The 14840-nt window shown below is 49.7% G+C and overlaps 1 protein-coding gene across 50 annotated transcripts in view; it reads left to right on the forward strand.

Moving 5' to 3' along the window:
- The window catches only part of LRRFIP1 (LRR binding FLII interacting protein 1), a 131631-nt gene that overhangs the window by 65069 nt on the left and 51722 nt on the right, over window positions 1-14840 (forward strand). For 42 of the 50 annotated variants that reach the window (XM_088794308.1, XM_088794306.1, XM_088794279.1 and 39 more), the window contains exons 2-3: window positions 5159-5245; window positions 11723-11740. In XM_088794308.1, coding sequence (XP_088650434.1) covers window positions 5159-5245; window positions 11723-11740 — 105 coding nt within the window. The remainder of the gene's footprint in view (window positions 1-5158; window positions 5246-11722; window positions 11741-14840) is intronic. The other 8 variants (XM_088794302.1, XM_088794305.1, XM_088794318.1 and 5 more) reach the window with 1 other exon arrangement.

Raw genomic sequence — 14840 nt, forward strand, 5'->3', positions numbered from 1 at the left:
AGAAGTGTCACCTTGGTTGTCCCCCAGCCAGCCTTTGCCTCTGTGCCTCCAAGAGCCCAGCTAGGAGGCCCCTGCGGGTTGTAACGTTGGCTTAGGAGGCCCTGGGGCTGACCTGTGCTTCTCTGTGTATTTTTAGCATCTCTCCTACCATGCACGTCACCTCAGGTCAGAGTGCGGTCACATGTACCAAATAAAATCACAGTCAAATGAAATGTAAAAGTGTATCTTTGCAGTTCAGGGTTCAGCTTTTTAGAGGCAACTTAGGTGGTAAATGGAGTCTTCCCATCCCAGCCGTCTCCTCCGTCAGAGGGTGCCTTGCTGAAAAAACCCAGTGTCTGTGAAGCTCTGTTTATGGGATTCCAGGCCAGAGCGGCAGGATTCTTGGGGGAAGGGCAGGCCTGTCCCCTGTAAGGAGCGGTGGAACCTGGCATTCCTGACCAACATTCCTGAGGAAGCCAGGGCGCCTGGATCTGGTCAGTGGAGCGCCAGGCTGGGTCAGCAACTCCCTCCACTGCACCCCAACCTGCAGGCGGCATCTGAACGGAGAAGGGAGAGGATGGGGTGGGGAGAGAATGTGCCACACTCTGGCGGCTTTAGCCATGGAACCCCAGCCACCTCCTAGCAGCCGTGAGCATGGTTTTGGCTTGGGGCGCCTCCATTTCCTTCCCTCCCCTCCCTCCCCTCCCTCCCCTCCCTCCCCTCCCTCCCCTCCCTCCCCTCCCCCCTTCCTTCCTCCCTTCCTTTAAAATTTTTGCTATTTGTTATGAAAACTGTCAAACAATGCAAACTTTGATGGGATGGCAGAAAGCAGAGGTCCTCACACTTGAGCTGCGCCCGCAACCCGGGGGCTGCACCCCCTCAGCACCCCAGGTTCCGGCTCAGCAGGTCTGGTTGGGGCATCAGATGCTGCGTCTCCCACAGGCCTCACGTGATGCCCCTGCTGCTGGGGGGAGGACACTGGGGCAGCCATTGGTTTGAAGAGCCCACGTCCCACCTTTGGCCCCAACAACTGTCAGCCATTTAGACGGCCCCCGGGTTATTCTAAGGCAAACCTGAGCGAGGTCTCATCATTTCATCATGAAATATTTCAGTATGTATCTCAGCAAAGGTGACATCGGGCAGGGGCGGGAGACTGTCCGAAAGCAGAGCGTGTGGGTGTGTTTGGTGGCGTCCTGTGCACCAGAGCGTCTGCGTGGTGGCCGGTGGGGGCTTCTCCAGGTTCTCTGGCTGCTGGCACCACACGGGCCTCCTTGGGACCTCAGGCCCCCGACCTCTGTGCAGGCCTCTCTGCTGTGCTTCCTCCTCTGCATGTGGTTCTGCAGCCCCGCCCACTCCTGTCCATGTTCATGGGCTCGTCTGCCCGGAAGCAGCCCCTTCTCACTTCCTGGACTTCCTGCTGCCCTCCGCACCCCTGTTCCTGCACCCCGTGTTTCAGCCAGAGCGATACTTCTAGAACAGAACTCAGACCTTGCTCTGTTCCTTCTTACAAACCTTTCAGTGGTTCCATGTTCCTTCAAGATAAGGTTCCGTACACAGGAGCTGGGCCTGTGCCTGGGCCCTTGGGACTTCCCACCCCGCCACGTGCCCTGGTCGCACACCCTCTCGCCTGGGCTGTCTCCTTTTTGTTCCTCAGGCTTTGCCTTAGGCCTCGTGTCCTCCAGGACGCCTTCCTGGCACCCAGGATTGGGTTACGTTCTCTTCCAAAGCCACCAGCTCCCCACTGTGGCACTTGTCAAGTAGACATGGTCACCGATTGCTTTGCGTCTCCTGAGACTGTGGAGCCCAATCGCACTTTGAAAGTCCCCCCCCCCGCCCCCGCCCCCCCCCCTCCCCCCGCCCCGACTGCCTTGAGCTGTGCTGTGAGTTGAGGTAGCTGGGCTGATGCCCTGGGCTGGTGCTGGCCAGTGAGCATCCCCTGCAAGCCAAGTACAGAAGTGAAAGTAAGCATTTGAAACTCAAAGCACGATGCCATGGGTGTGACCTCCAGCACGCAAGTTGGTGTTGCCCAGGAGTGCTGGGCGGTGATGGGCTGGTCCTGCACCACGAGCACCGACCTGAGGCCACCAGGCCCCAGAACTGCTGCCCATGGCAACTGCAGGGCAGGCCCGGGCCTCACGTGACAGGAATCCGTGTTTGCATGTCACCGCAGAGGACTGTCCCTTCCTTGTATCTTTTGTTCATTTAATGACACGGTCACGTCAGACATCTTTGGTCACCTCACGAGGGTCACGTGAGTGATTGTTATTGCCTGTGCTCTGTGTCAGACTGTTCTGTGTTCTTGGCAACGTCTGTGTTTTAGGGTGAGTTGTGTTGTCAAAACTTGGTCGTTTTCCTTTTCGGGTTTCTCAAGCCTTTGTCAGGGTTTTTCTGCAGATAATTGTCTTGTGCTCCCAGAGTTGGGTGTGCACGGGCTTTGCACCAATTTAATGCTGGCTCACAGATCCGCTGGTTTTCTGGTAGCCAGAGGCCCAGAAGCGTGACTGTTACCACTTCCTTTGTCATGAGCACTGTGCTTTCCACGTCTGAGTCCCACGAGGATCCTGAGAGATGTAGGTACTTCATAGGGTGACGAGTGCAAGGATTTGAAATTGAGCTGAAGTACAAATGTGTCTCCTTTCTAAATTCTAATCTAAGGTGAGAGTGGATTGCCGTTGATCTGTCTTCCAGATTGGCTGGCTTGTGTCCTCATAAGGAATTTATTCTATAACTTGGCTTCATTCATGTGGTTCCTGTATCAACCCAGGCCCATGTCCTTCCAATCGGGTGTGTATCCTCAGGGACAGAACGGCCGTGTTGGGGTGGACATGAGGCCACAGGGAGGGCAGGCCATGACGGGAGCCCTCTCCTGGGCGGCTGGGGTCTGATGGGACATTGTTTTGGAGGCCTGCCCATCTGGTAGGGAGGCCACCCCAGGTGGCACACAGTACGCACCCACATAGGTTGTCTCTTCAAGGATCTTTGCCCCAGTCCCAGGCTCATCCAGACCAGAGTGAGGTCGGGGGCTGGACAGGCAGGCCCCAGACGCCTGTCAGGTCCCAGAGACACTCACACTGTGACCGCAGGAGTCACCTCGTTTCAGCCGTCTACTGCTGTGTAACACACTTAGCAGCTTGGATCAACACGTCTGTTCTCTCACGGGTTCTGTGGGTCAGGAGTCTGCGCATAGCTTAGATGGTCCTCTGCTCAGGGCCTTCGGCCGCGGCCGAGGTGTCAGCGGCTGCACCCTTTCTAGACCTCCGGTCCTCTTCCGAGCCCAGGTGCTTGTGGGCAGCGTTCCCCTCCCGCTGTGAGAGGTCCGAGATCCTGTTTCCCTGCTGGCTGCAAGCGGCGTCTGCTGTCAGCTCTTAGACGCCTGTCCTGTGGCCCCTGACACGCCCTCTCACACGTGGCAGCTTGCTCTTTCTACACGGGCTGGGCTCCTGGGGGCCACCCTAGAATCCTGCCTGCCACACGTGTCCCTCCCTCGCCCCCTCTGGCAGCCCCTTTCCTCTTACATTCTCACTCCTCGCTCCCCATCTTCCTCCATGCCCGCCCCTCTCTTTTCCCAATCCCCCACCCTGTTCCTCCTTCCCACCCCCGCTGACAATGATGGGCTGTGGCTGCCTGGTCTACACTGGCCTAGACAGAGTCAGCAGGCTGCCCTCGGTGTGGACTTGGTCCTCTCGCTGGCCCGTCCGTGGGGCTGTGGGAAGTCAGGGCAGCTGACGTCCGTCTGGGGAACCTTCCCTTCTCCTTTTCTTCAACTTGACCCTTCACACCAGTAACACACTTTAGGAAATTGAAAATGAGGAACAAGGAATCAAAGTTCTGATGCAATTGTGACACCCCCTGATTTGAAAGACCTGGGCCTGGGTTGATAAAGGAACCACAGGAATGAGTCAAGTTCTAGAATAAATTCCTTATGACAACACGGCCAGCCAACCTCACAGACAGCTCAGCTGTGGTCCATCTTCACTGTGGATTAGAATTTAGAAAGAATAGGCATTTGTAATTTAATAGAAGTGTGGGGTGGGGGAGACAAATGTCCCTGACACCAGTGCCCGCCGTCCTGACATGAGCCTGTGGTGCAGGGTGCCGGCCATTGGGGAGACACTGCCCCGTGAGACACGCGGGCCACACCCCCACCCCATCCCCCGCTTGCCCGCCCCACTCACCGCAGCAGAAGCCTGCTCACTCTCTCCGATGGTCCCATTTTAAGATTATCAGGGAACAGTGAGACATTTGGAAAATGTGTCTGCAGAACTGGTGGAAGAATTACAAGTGTACCCCTGAAAAACTTAAGTGGAAAGAAGGAAGGGTTTGTTCGACACCAGAAAACCTGTGTCCTGTTACACCTGTGCCACTCACCTCAGCGGCTGCTATGTCACCTGAAATACTGACTAAGCATGAGATGTGTAAACCGTGCAACAGTGTTCAAGTGCCAGGTTCACTGGCGCTGGTGGCCCTGGGCCCGCGTTTTAAGTGTCCTCAAACAGAATGTGGCAGAACACCCACAAGGTGACAGTTAAATGGAGGCAGCTTTTTTCAATGTGTGTCTTCTAACAGCTAGAACCATGCCACTCTGGTCCTTGTCTTGAGAAAAGATGGGCACTGCAGGTGTTGACGGGAAGCCGAGGGCAGCAGGGCATCGTGAGAGGTGCCCGGTCAGGAGTTCTGGAAAGCTGGATCACAGTCCAGCCTCAGTCGGGTGCATTTGACAGCTGCTCCTGCTCTGCTCCCTGCTCTGTAAAGGGAAGGGTTGAACCCCTGGCCTGTGGTCCTGTGCAGCTCTAATGCTTCGCTTCGTGTGTTAGTCTGTTATAGCTCCAGAGGAAGGCAGACTACCCAGCCCTGCCACTTACGGGCTGTATGACCTTGGGCAAGTTACTTACCCTCTCTGTGTCTTAGCTCCCTCACCTATAAACTGGGGGTGGTGACGGTATCTACTTAATAGAGCTGTTGTGAGGAGCACACATAATGTATCTAAAGCCCTTAGAATAGTTGTAACTGCTACACTCTCACTCCTGAGCACTCTCTGAACTCCTGCAAGTCTGTGATACATTGTTGTATATTTATCAGAAACTCTGAACAAGGTTATCTTTCAGCAGCACCCCGTGAACCATGAACTCGAAAGGAGCCGCTGGCTTGTCTTCTAATAAAATCTCTGGGTCTGTTGCAGGCGGAGGCCAGGCTGGCGGCGAAGCGTGCGGCCCGCGCCGAGGCCCGCGAGATCAGGATGAAAGAGCTGGAGCGGCAGCAAAAGGAGGTAACACGCGGGTCTGTGCTGCCTCTGTTCACGGGCGTTCTTCCTCGCAGTCGAGTGTGCACACGCAGAGGCACCTGCCCATTTGGCTCTGTTCGTAATCAGAACACACGTGGGCCTCTGACTTTGGTTCAAGGTCAGGCCAGGGCGGGCGCATAGCACGGATGCCAGGCGTGCCTGCCCCAGACGCCCAACGAGCATCCTGCACAAAGCCACTTGCCTGCTAGGGCTCCCCGGCCCGGCTGTCTGGCTGGAAGAGGTGCTGGCTCTGAACTTCAAGGCCTGACTCCTGAGCGAGAATCCCCATCCTCTGAATTAAAAATGTGAAAAGAGAACAGAGGGTTCGTTTTTTTAAACTAACCAGATTTTGGTTTAAACATATTTTGCTTGCGGTTTTTATACTTTTTAAAGTTTCATGAAGCCTGAATGCTGCATGGCATACAGAACACAGAGTAAACATCATGGATGGAATAGCTAGCGGAGAAATTGTGCCCCATCCCCCTGCCTGCTGTCCCCCAGGAAAATGGATAGTAATGTGTTTACACACCTGTTAATGGTCTTTGCTACTTATTTTCATAATCTTGGGCTGGAGCCAGAAATCACGTGGACAGCTGAGGGCTCTCTAACTGGCAGTTAGAGCAGTGAGCTTTTCTGTGACCTTGAAGTCACCAGGGAATGAAGTGAGTCCCTCTCCAGGGGACCCTGGCCTCCTGTGGGCCACGCCCTGTGCAAGCATCCATGCCAGGTCCCGCCGAAGGCTTTTCTTGTTTGGAAGATTTGAATTTAGTCTGTTGGGGAGAGGCAGCTAGCTGCCTTCCCCAGGACTGGTTTTCAGGCACAGAATCTTGTTTGGTTGGCATAGTGAAATTTGAAAAGTCAGGCCAATGTTTTAAAACTTGTGAGATTTCAGATAGAGATCTGGATTTCCAGTTTCTCTTAAAACTGTTGCAGATTCTGCCACATTCCCAAGATCGCTTTCCCAGCGGGGTGAGGCCACAGCCACCAGCCCCAGTCCCTCTGGGTCCCTCTCTGCCTGAGGAGTTTGCCATTCCCGGTGGAAATGTGTAAGCGTGGAGGGACACAGCCAGATTTGAATTTGGGGAGGAACGTTCTTCCTCATGCTTTGAAGAATGGGTGCAAGACTAGAAACTCAAGCCCAGGACGTTAGTTGGGGAGTCACACCATAGTCCCAATGACGGGAGGCAGGGCCACAGGCAGTCCCCACAGTGATGGGGGGGGGACATGGCTGCTGAGGGACAGGCCACACCACGCTCCAGCAATTGTTGAGAGATAACCGTGTTTTAGTTATTACTTGTCCTGTGTTTCCCACGTGAATAAAGACTAATTCAAAAGTGGGTCCCCCCCCCCCTTTGCTGGAAATACAAATGGAGTTGTAAGCAGACTCTGGTTTTTATGATATTTTGCCGCCAGAGTTAATTTAGTACTTTAATTTTTTGTACTTTTTTACTCTTCATTTATTCAAGGAAGGACAGGGTTAGCATTTTCTCAGTGCCCTCCCCCCAGAATTGCGTTTATCATTTTAGAGTTGGAAATAGATTCTCCTGAAGTTCCCTGTTAATTATTTGGACTTTAAAGCTCCCTAAGGCCTGATGATTGACAGAAAGCACCTCCCCACCCCATTGTCTTGGTGAAGGGAGCGGATGGCCCCTGATGGGTGCCCCTCTGTGAGCTCAGGGCATGACCTGGGTCATTCAAGGAAGCATTTTCAAATGCCAAGACGAGGATTGGGCTGGGGAGAAAAGGGAGCAGATCTCTTTCGCAGATCTTTGTCACAGGGCTGTATAAGGAGCCACCCTCAGAGCCATCAGAGCCCCAGGCTGCGTCTGCACACTCAGACTCGGGGACACACCGCAACCCTTGAAGGCCGCCTAAGGGAATATTCTTTAGCCTAAGCTGGTTTTTGATAATAGATATTTAATGACAAGTTGCTTTTTCTAACTTCCTGGTGTTGATGTCTCTTGTGAATAGTGCTGTTCATTCAGTACATACTTGAAAGCCCACTGTGAGCAAGACACTGCGAGACCCTTCCCCTCTGATTTAGAAACCAGAACAGCTGTAGGGCATTAGGGTGCTCGTGCAGTGGGGAGTAGGCGTTGGGGCGCTCACAGGAGGGCATTGGGGCGCTCACACATGGGCGTTAGGGCGCTCACAGGAGGGCGTTGGGGCGCTCAAAGGAGAGCGTTAGGGTGCTCACACCTTGGGCGTTAGGGCGCTCACACCATGGGCCCCATGTCTCAGGACGCATCACCATGTTTGGAGACAGTCGCTTCATTCTCCTGCACCGTGAGCCATGCACCCTCCCTCTTAGCGGCTCATCTGGTTTTAATCAGCTTCCCCTGGCTCGCCAATGGTCCCATCTTTTTTCATATTAAGGTCTCAAAAAAGTTGTTGCTTTGCCTGGTTTTGCCACACTTGATTGAGTTTCAACACAAACTCCTCTCCTCCCGTTTGTAAGAATTTCTGGTGGCCTGTGGCTGTCCCCTCAGCTCTGTTCCAACAGACTCAGAGAAAGATGGCAGGAGGTCCTGCTGGGAGGAGAGGGAGAGAAGCTACCTCTGGTTTTCATGACCCGGTTAGTAATTGTTTATAATTTTTCTCACATTTAAGAGAAAGTTACTTTTGCCAAAAATACAAATGTAAAATTTCTGCAAAATCAAGGCAAAAGTGAATTACAAGTACAGAGTATGTACGTACATAGCTACCTTCCACATCAAACATGTAGATAAAATAGATTCTATCCTGAATTATGCACAGAATTGATTTAAATACATACTTGATAACATAAACAGGTTATTGCTTGCAAAGTTCTCTGGCAAAAGTTCTTGATTTAGAAAGTACAAGTTAAGATGCAGCTGGGTGGCCCAGTTGGTTAGAGTGTGAGTTCTCAGCAACAAGGTGGCCGGTTCAATTCCCGCATGGGATGGTGGGCTGCGCCCCTGCAACTAAAGATTGAAAACGGCAACTGGACTTGGAGCTGAGCTGCACCCTCCACAACTAGATTGAAGGACAGCGACTTGGAGCTGATGGGCCCTGGAGAAACACACTGTTCCCCAATATAAGATAATAATTTTAAAAAGAAAAGAAAGAAAATACAAGTTAAGCGGAATTAAGCCAAGAAACCATCTATTTGAATGGCCTCCTTTAAAAACCAAGCACTGCTTCTCGCTTTGAGTCACAGGAAGTGTCTTCTGTTTCATTTTAATTCTACATCAGAGTAATCCTGCTTTTCAAGCAGCCAAAATACAACTGCTACCCTAGGATGGGAAACTTGAAGTCTTGGCCATTTAGTTTTAGTGTGTAGAATGTGGGTTTGGAGTTAGGAGGGGAATTCAGCAGCTGTCACCGCCCCTTGCAGCAGCCCAGCGGGGCACACTAGGAAGGGGAGCCCCCAGGAGTGAATCTTTCAGGCTGCGCAGTAGCCGGTGGTGACACTGGCATTCTTACCGGGCTGAGCCCTGGCGGAGGCCGGCTCTGTGCAGCGATCGTGACGTGCCCTCGGGTGTTTGGTGCCTGCTGGGGACCTTGGGCTTTGCAGAGAAGATTTGATTAAAACCTGGGAAATCTGGATCAAAATGCCTCCCTCATACCTACACACGTGTTGTTTGGTTAGTAGACGGCATTAGCGTTTTGAAATTCTTCATTCTAAGGGTATGTTTCACTGTCATAGTAAAGACACTGAAATGGTTCACGGGCATCAGAGTCCTGGGGACTGTCTCACATGTGGATAGTTGGGTGAGTTGGGTCCTCTCCGCGTTCAGGTGCCCAGCTCTCAGACGTGGGACGAAGCTGCCCCGTGTGGATTTGGGCTGGGCGAGGACCGGGAAGGCAGCCCAGCTTCACCATAAGAAAGCACCTTGGGTGGCATCACCTTCCCTGTCCTGTGCTCACACTGCGTGGGGACAGGCAGTGACACCGTGGAGGCACCTTCTCTGCTGCGCCCCAGCTCCTGCTGCGGTCAGGTAGCAGGCCTGGTGACGAGCCCCACCCTGAGTGAGCAGGTGTGCAGTGACAACCCAGTGTGTGTTCAGAGCAGAGCAGGGAGGGGTGCAGGATGGAGGCCGAACGCCCGATTGTCCCAGGGTTTGTAGCAGTCTGACTAGCCCAGCGGCAGCTCTGACACAGACGACAATTTTGCTCTTGTAAATTTAGGCTCTTTGAAATAGGAGAATAGTGCTATTTAAAGTTTATGTCTGCTTCTTCAAAAAAGAAATTTGAAAGGTTTTAAATAAAATAGGGGAATCTTTTATTAGTAGTCAGAGAGAACTAGGGGGCAGCAGAGGGGACTAGAGGGGCCCCTGGCGCCCCTGACGTGGAGCGGCACTGGGCCTGGGTACTGTCACTTACAGTCGGTGAGGGGACATATCCGCGTTTTAGTTACAGGTGAGAAGAAGAGACCTTCATAATAGTTTTACTCCCAGCTAAGAAAATGGCCGAGCCAAGATTGAAATCTAGACCTGAAAAAGCTGCAGAGCCTGTGCAGCTTCCCAGTACACGCTCTGCCTCAAAATCAGATGGATAATCAGCGATCAAAACCAAGGGCAGAGTCAGCACGGTAACCGTGGGATTGGAATTGGCGGTGAGTGGCGAGCGTGCTGGCACTCGCCGCCGAGGGGAAGAATGAGCTGCATAATCCTAGTCACTGTACAAGCGGAAGCACACCTTGAAAAACAAGTTTTTTCCTTGGGCTGAACTTGAGACACAGTGTAATCAACACAGAATAGGCAACTGTGTTGGCAAGACTTTCCCAAGGACACAGAGGCAGTAGCTGTTCAGCTGCTGTGTCTGGTTTGATCCCAGTCCGGTGGGGGTGGGGAGTGTACACGTGGGCACATCTAGCAGAAGAGTGCGGCCTGCTAACGTGCCCTAAGCTTCAGGTCGGGGGTGGGGTGTGCTCTGAGGACTCCGGGAGGTGTGCAGAGACCACCGCCCAGCCCCTCCCCTGCGTGTTATTACAGGAGCTCCCACAGGGCGAGCTCTTACAACCTCCTAGCCGGGGGCACTGGCATTTTCAGTAGTTGATCAAGTGGGAACGAATGTGCTCTGGAATAGCAGTGTTGCACTAGTAGAGCTGGTTTTTTGGTGTAAAACATGAGAAATATGACCCTGTCTTCATCGGGTGACGAGCCACCCACCTCTGTACAGGTGTTTCTGAGCAGGGCGAGGGTTTCCTCAGGAGGTGATGCCTGGAGGAGCTGGGGGCTCAGACCAGGAAGCTGGTGACACTGTTTGGGGGTTTTCAGAGGTGGGTTTTGGTTGACACCACACGGGTCCTCCAAGGGGAGCACGGAACGTGCACAGAGAGGAGAGGTGAGCAGAAACACCAGTGTCTGAAGAACACAGACCTGTCATCAGAAGACTTGGGGCCTGTGAACTGGTTGTAGGTTGGCCTAACCGCCCAGGCCGGCCCCCGCCACCTGCAGGGCCCACCCTCCCTCCGTAGAGGTGTTACCAGTGCAGAGGGTGGGACTCCACTAAGTCAGTGGTGCTTTGGGAGCTGTTTAAAAGGATGGTGAGGATTCATTAAGGAAGGAGAGTGCAGGGAAATTTAAGGGAACGTGTTACTGCGTCTGAGAACCTGCACCACAGGAGAAACACGTGGTGATGGCACGACCAGGTGACGCGCTGGTCAGGGTGCATCTCTCGTTGCTGCTGACCAGATACACAGTCTGTTGGAGGTCCAGCGTTTCGTACAGTCGTGGTGTTGAATACATTCACCTGTGCTCACCCACGGACAACGAGAAACACCACGTCTCTAATCTCACATGTTTGGCGATGCCTTGGACGATGTCGCCTCAGTGTTTTGGTGAATGAATGAATGAGTGAACAAATGAATGAAGCAGGTATCTCAGTCTTACCTACAAAATGAGGAGAAATCTCTGAAGCAAGCTGCTATGTCCAAGTATGATGATAAGGTGTTTTTTTTAAAAAAAAGCTTGTTACATTGTAGTGACCACTCTGTTTAGCTGGAATTTTTTCTGGTATTCTGTTTAAATCCTCAGGAGACAGAACATGAAATCATCCTCCTTTGCTGTTTGTGAATGTGACCAGTTGACTTTCCAATTAAGTTTCTGTTACTTTTTTTGTTACACTTTTATCGCTGTGAAAAGACATTTTAAATTGAAGATGAACTCCCTTTTCGTGTTCATGGTAACGGGTCATACAGACTTCTGCATTGGAAACAGCAGGATTGTTGTAGAGCACATTTGCCCATGTTTCACCAGTGTCTCTGAAACAGAGTGTCAAATAAGTTACGGAGCTACTTTGTAAGTAACGAAGTAACAAGTTATGTAAGTTACGAAGAGACAAAAGTTTATTTATTTATATTTTACCAATTCAGTTTTTTTCCAATATGGGTTTCCTTCATATTTCTATGTACTTAACATAACTTTTCTCTCTGATGTTTCTACTCCTTTAATTGGATTGTATATCTCTTTTTCTGTTTCTTTTGCTCTTCTTTAGATCTATCAGGTTCAAAAGGTAGGCTCTTTCTTCTTTATTTTCTAATTTGCATGTACTAGATTTTAATGCCAAGGGCCTGGTCGCCTTTCAGAAATAACGCCAGTCACTGAAAATGCATGGAAGCTCTTACTGCTTCTTCTGCTGTTTTGTTTATGAATTGACGTAAACAGAATGCTTAAGTCCCCACTTCTATCTCTGCTGAACGCACCTGTCCATCAGACACACTTCTGTGTACTGAATGCGTACAGACACAATTCTGTGTTCTGATCTCCGTTTTTCTCAAGAAATTAGAAAATTGTTTCTTTGAGGGGAAAAAATGAATTCTAAGAGGAAATTAAATCAAATTTCAAAATTTTGGAAAATGTTTGAAATCAGCTATTTAAAGAGAAAGATTATTCTTCCATATGATTTTATTAGAAAACTTTTCAAATATCAGTGCAAATTACCATACAGTAAGAGACTGTTACATACTAGTAAAACACCAGACTGAAAAAGAAAATGATGATATAACAATACAATCCCATAGCTTACAATAAACCTGCCTCCTCCCCCTAATAGTCAGAGTGCTAACGTGCATCTGTTTTCTAGTATTCTGTAGAAGCAGTTGAGGTTCAGAAATAAATACACTGAGCAGGCCAGACACAGAAAATAGAAGCAACCCAGTCAGTGATTCCTATTCAGCAATAATGAAGCAAGAAGGAGTGAGCAGTACCTGAGCGTTTATAGACTATACACAGTGAATCTTTCCCTTAAATGGCTTTAGTCTGTTATGACACCTATCATAGTTTCTTTTCTAAAATTTATTTAGTTTCTAGATAAAGAACAACAATGTTGTTCAGTGTTCTTTTAGAGCCAAGGAAAAATCAAAATAAAGGAACTTAATTTCAGAGGTTAGAACACGCAGGCCCTTTAAACACACTATAGGTAAATTTAAAATTCTGCCTTTGAATTCTTTTACTAGTTACAGACCTGAGTTGCTTTTCCTTCCTGCCACCCCTCTGCCCACCATCTGCCTCACTACTATCCCGAAGCGTGTAAAGAAATCAGTTAGGTAGGCACCAGAATCTATTCGTACTTTGCTAATTTTGCAGGGATCATGTACTGAAATGTGTACCGAAGCTAGAGCCCACTCACACTGTCAGAGTCTCGGTAGGAATGGAGCAGGTCAGCGTTAAGGCTGGGCTTGGGAACCCTTGCTGTAACTGACAGAGCCGGGTATTATTGTCCAAATGCTGCACAAGAGAGAGTACTCTGTCTGGATATTTCCACTCTGACTCATTCATTTCTTACCAGATTACTGTTACTTTGTTTTTACTAAGTCACCAAAGATAAACTGTTAGAACTCTGTCAGAATGGTAACTTGCATACAAAGTAAAACTAATCCTCAGTGGCAAAGCAGATACCCATTTTTATAATAAGGATGGGTCCAGGGTCAGGGAAACCTTTCCTTGTCACTAAGATTTGTGACAAGGAAAACAAGGCAGTAAACGTTCTCTCCCAGCCCACTGGCTGTTTTGTGTGCTGGTTTCTCATCTGTTGAATCAAAGCTATTTCTGAAAGTCAAGTACCTTTTGCATTAGTCTAGCTCTGCCCCCTCCCCCTGAACCCCCCTGCATGACTCACCACTAATCATAGTAGTTTACCTTTGAAATGCTGTGTGCTTTTTGGAGTGTGCTGTGCTGGCCTGCTGGTAATATCGGAACTGCTGGTTAACTGCACTTGCGTGTAGGCTCTTCTCCCTCCGTGGACCAACATGGAAATGTGCCTAGAGTTACAGCAGCTGGCTGTAAGGCCACCGTGAACTCGGTGGAAGATTTTGAATACCGGTTCTTATTTTTATCACGAAAAGAGCAACGGGTAATCGCAGTATTTGATAGGGGTATAAGATTGGCAAAAAGGAGAATATGAACATAGAAAAGCCAATAACGGAGACTTCTTTTGGAATTTAAACAATTTTTTGTGACTGTATATAGGCCCTCATCCTTTTTTAAACCACACTTTCTTTCTAACTTTGTAATTACGCTGTGAGATAAAGGAGGGTTGATGGCATCAAATTTTGCATATCTGGAATTTGACAGTGAGAGGGGCTAACATTAATTGAAGGCAAAATAGCTTTATGCTGTTGCATTTCCCTTAAATTGATGTTAAAACATGACTGGGCAGGGTTTACTTTTATTTGCTTTCTCAATTTATATTCTAAGGAAAGTACCTTTCAGAAAAAATATTGGCTCATATACTTTTGATTCTATAGGTCTGTATTGGTTGAATTTTTAAAACATTATTAAACTCTCCCTCCTCACTTTTCCTCTTCCAATTTTCTACTTACACCATCTCTAAGAGAAGGGGCAAGACCATCAGAGAGCCAGACTTTAAATCTGGCCACCCTTCAAAATAAACGGAGACTAAACCAAACATAGTGGCAGCGTGTTTTGGTCGTGGTAAGACAATTTCCAAAATTGTCTTGGACTTCCAGCATCCAGTTTTTTCCTTCTGATTATAAGGTTTTACTGTGTAAAGAAGGAAATCACATCTGTTAGATGATTTGGAGGTTTGGTTGGTTGTTCCTTGATTTTTCTTCCGGGAAATTGAGAGGTAAGTGAAGAGAAAAGCCCAAACCCCATTATTTGAGCTATACCTGGGTTCCCACCTGACTCTGGAATTAACTATATTTAGTAACAGTAATAGCCATTCTGAATCTGCTCGTCTCATTCTGAATTGGACCATTGTGGATCGGACGAGTCAGGTAAAGGCATGGAGGCATTAGCTAAAGAAAACGCAGAGTGTAGCTTACGAACGTAATTTTTTCCCTTCAAAGACCTCTGTGTAGGCCACTCGGTCGCCCTTCCCTCAGTGGCTATAAAGACATCCAAAGTTTGTCAAGTCTCCTGGACCTAAATTTATCACCGATATCAGGTAGCGGGAGCAAGTGCCCCAGAAATCCAGGAGTGATCACAGTTGCTCCCCGTTTCCTCTAAGTTTTCTCATTCCTTTTGCAGTGACACGGGAGTGACTCCCAGCTTGTGCTTCCCCTGCACAGGGTCCATTCCTGTTATGTGCTTGCTGGAGCCATGAGCTGCTTTGCAGAGGGCTCGAAATGCCGCCGGGCTGTGTAAATGCC

Source organism: Rhinolophus sinicus, chromosome 17, assembly GCF_057876585.1.
Source record: "Rhinolophus sinicus isolate RSI-liver-muscle chromosome 17, RSI-T2T, whole genome shotgun sequence".
In the NCBI taxonomy this organism is placed as follows: domain Eukaryota; kingdom Metazoa; phylum Chordata; class Mammalia; order Chiroptera; family Rhinolophidae; genus Rhinolophus; species Rhinolophus sinicus.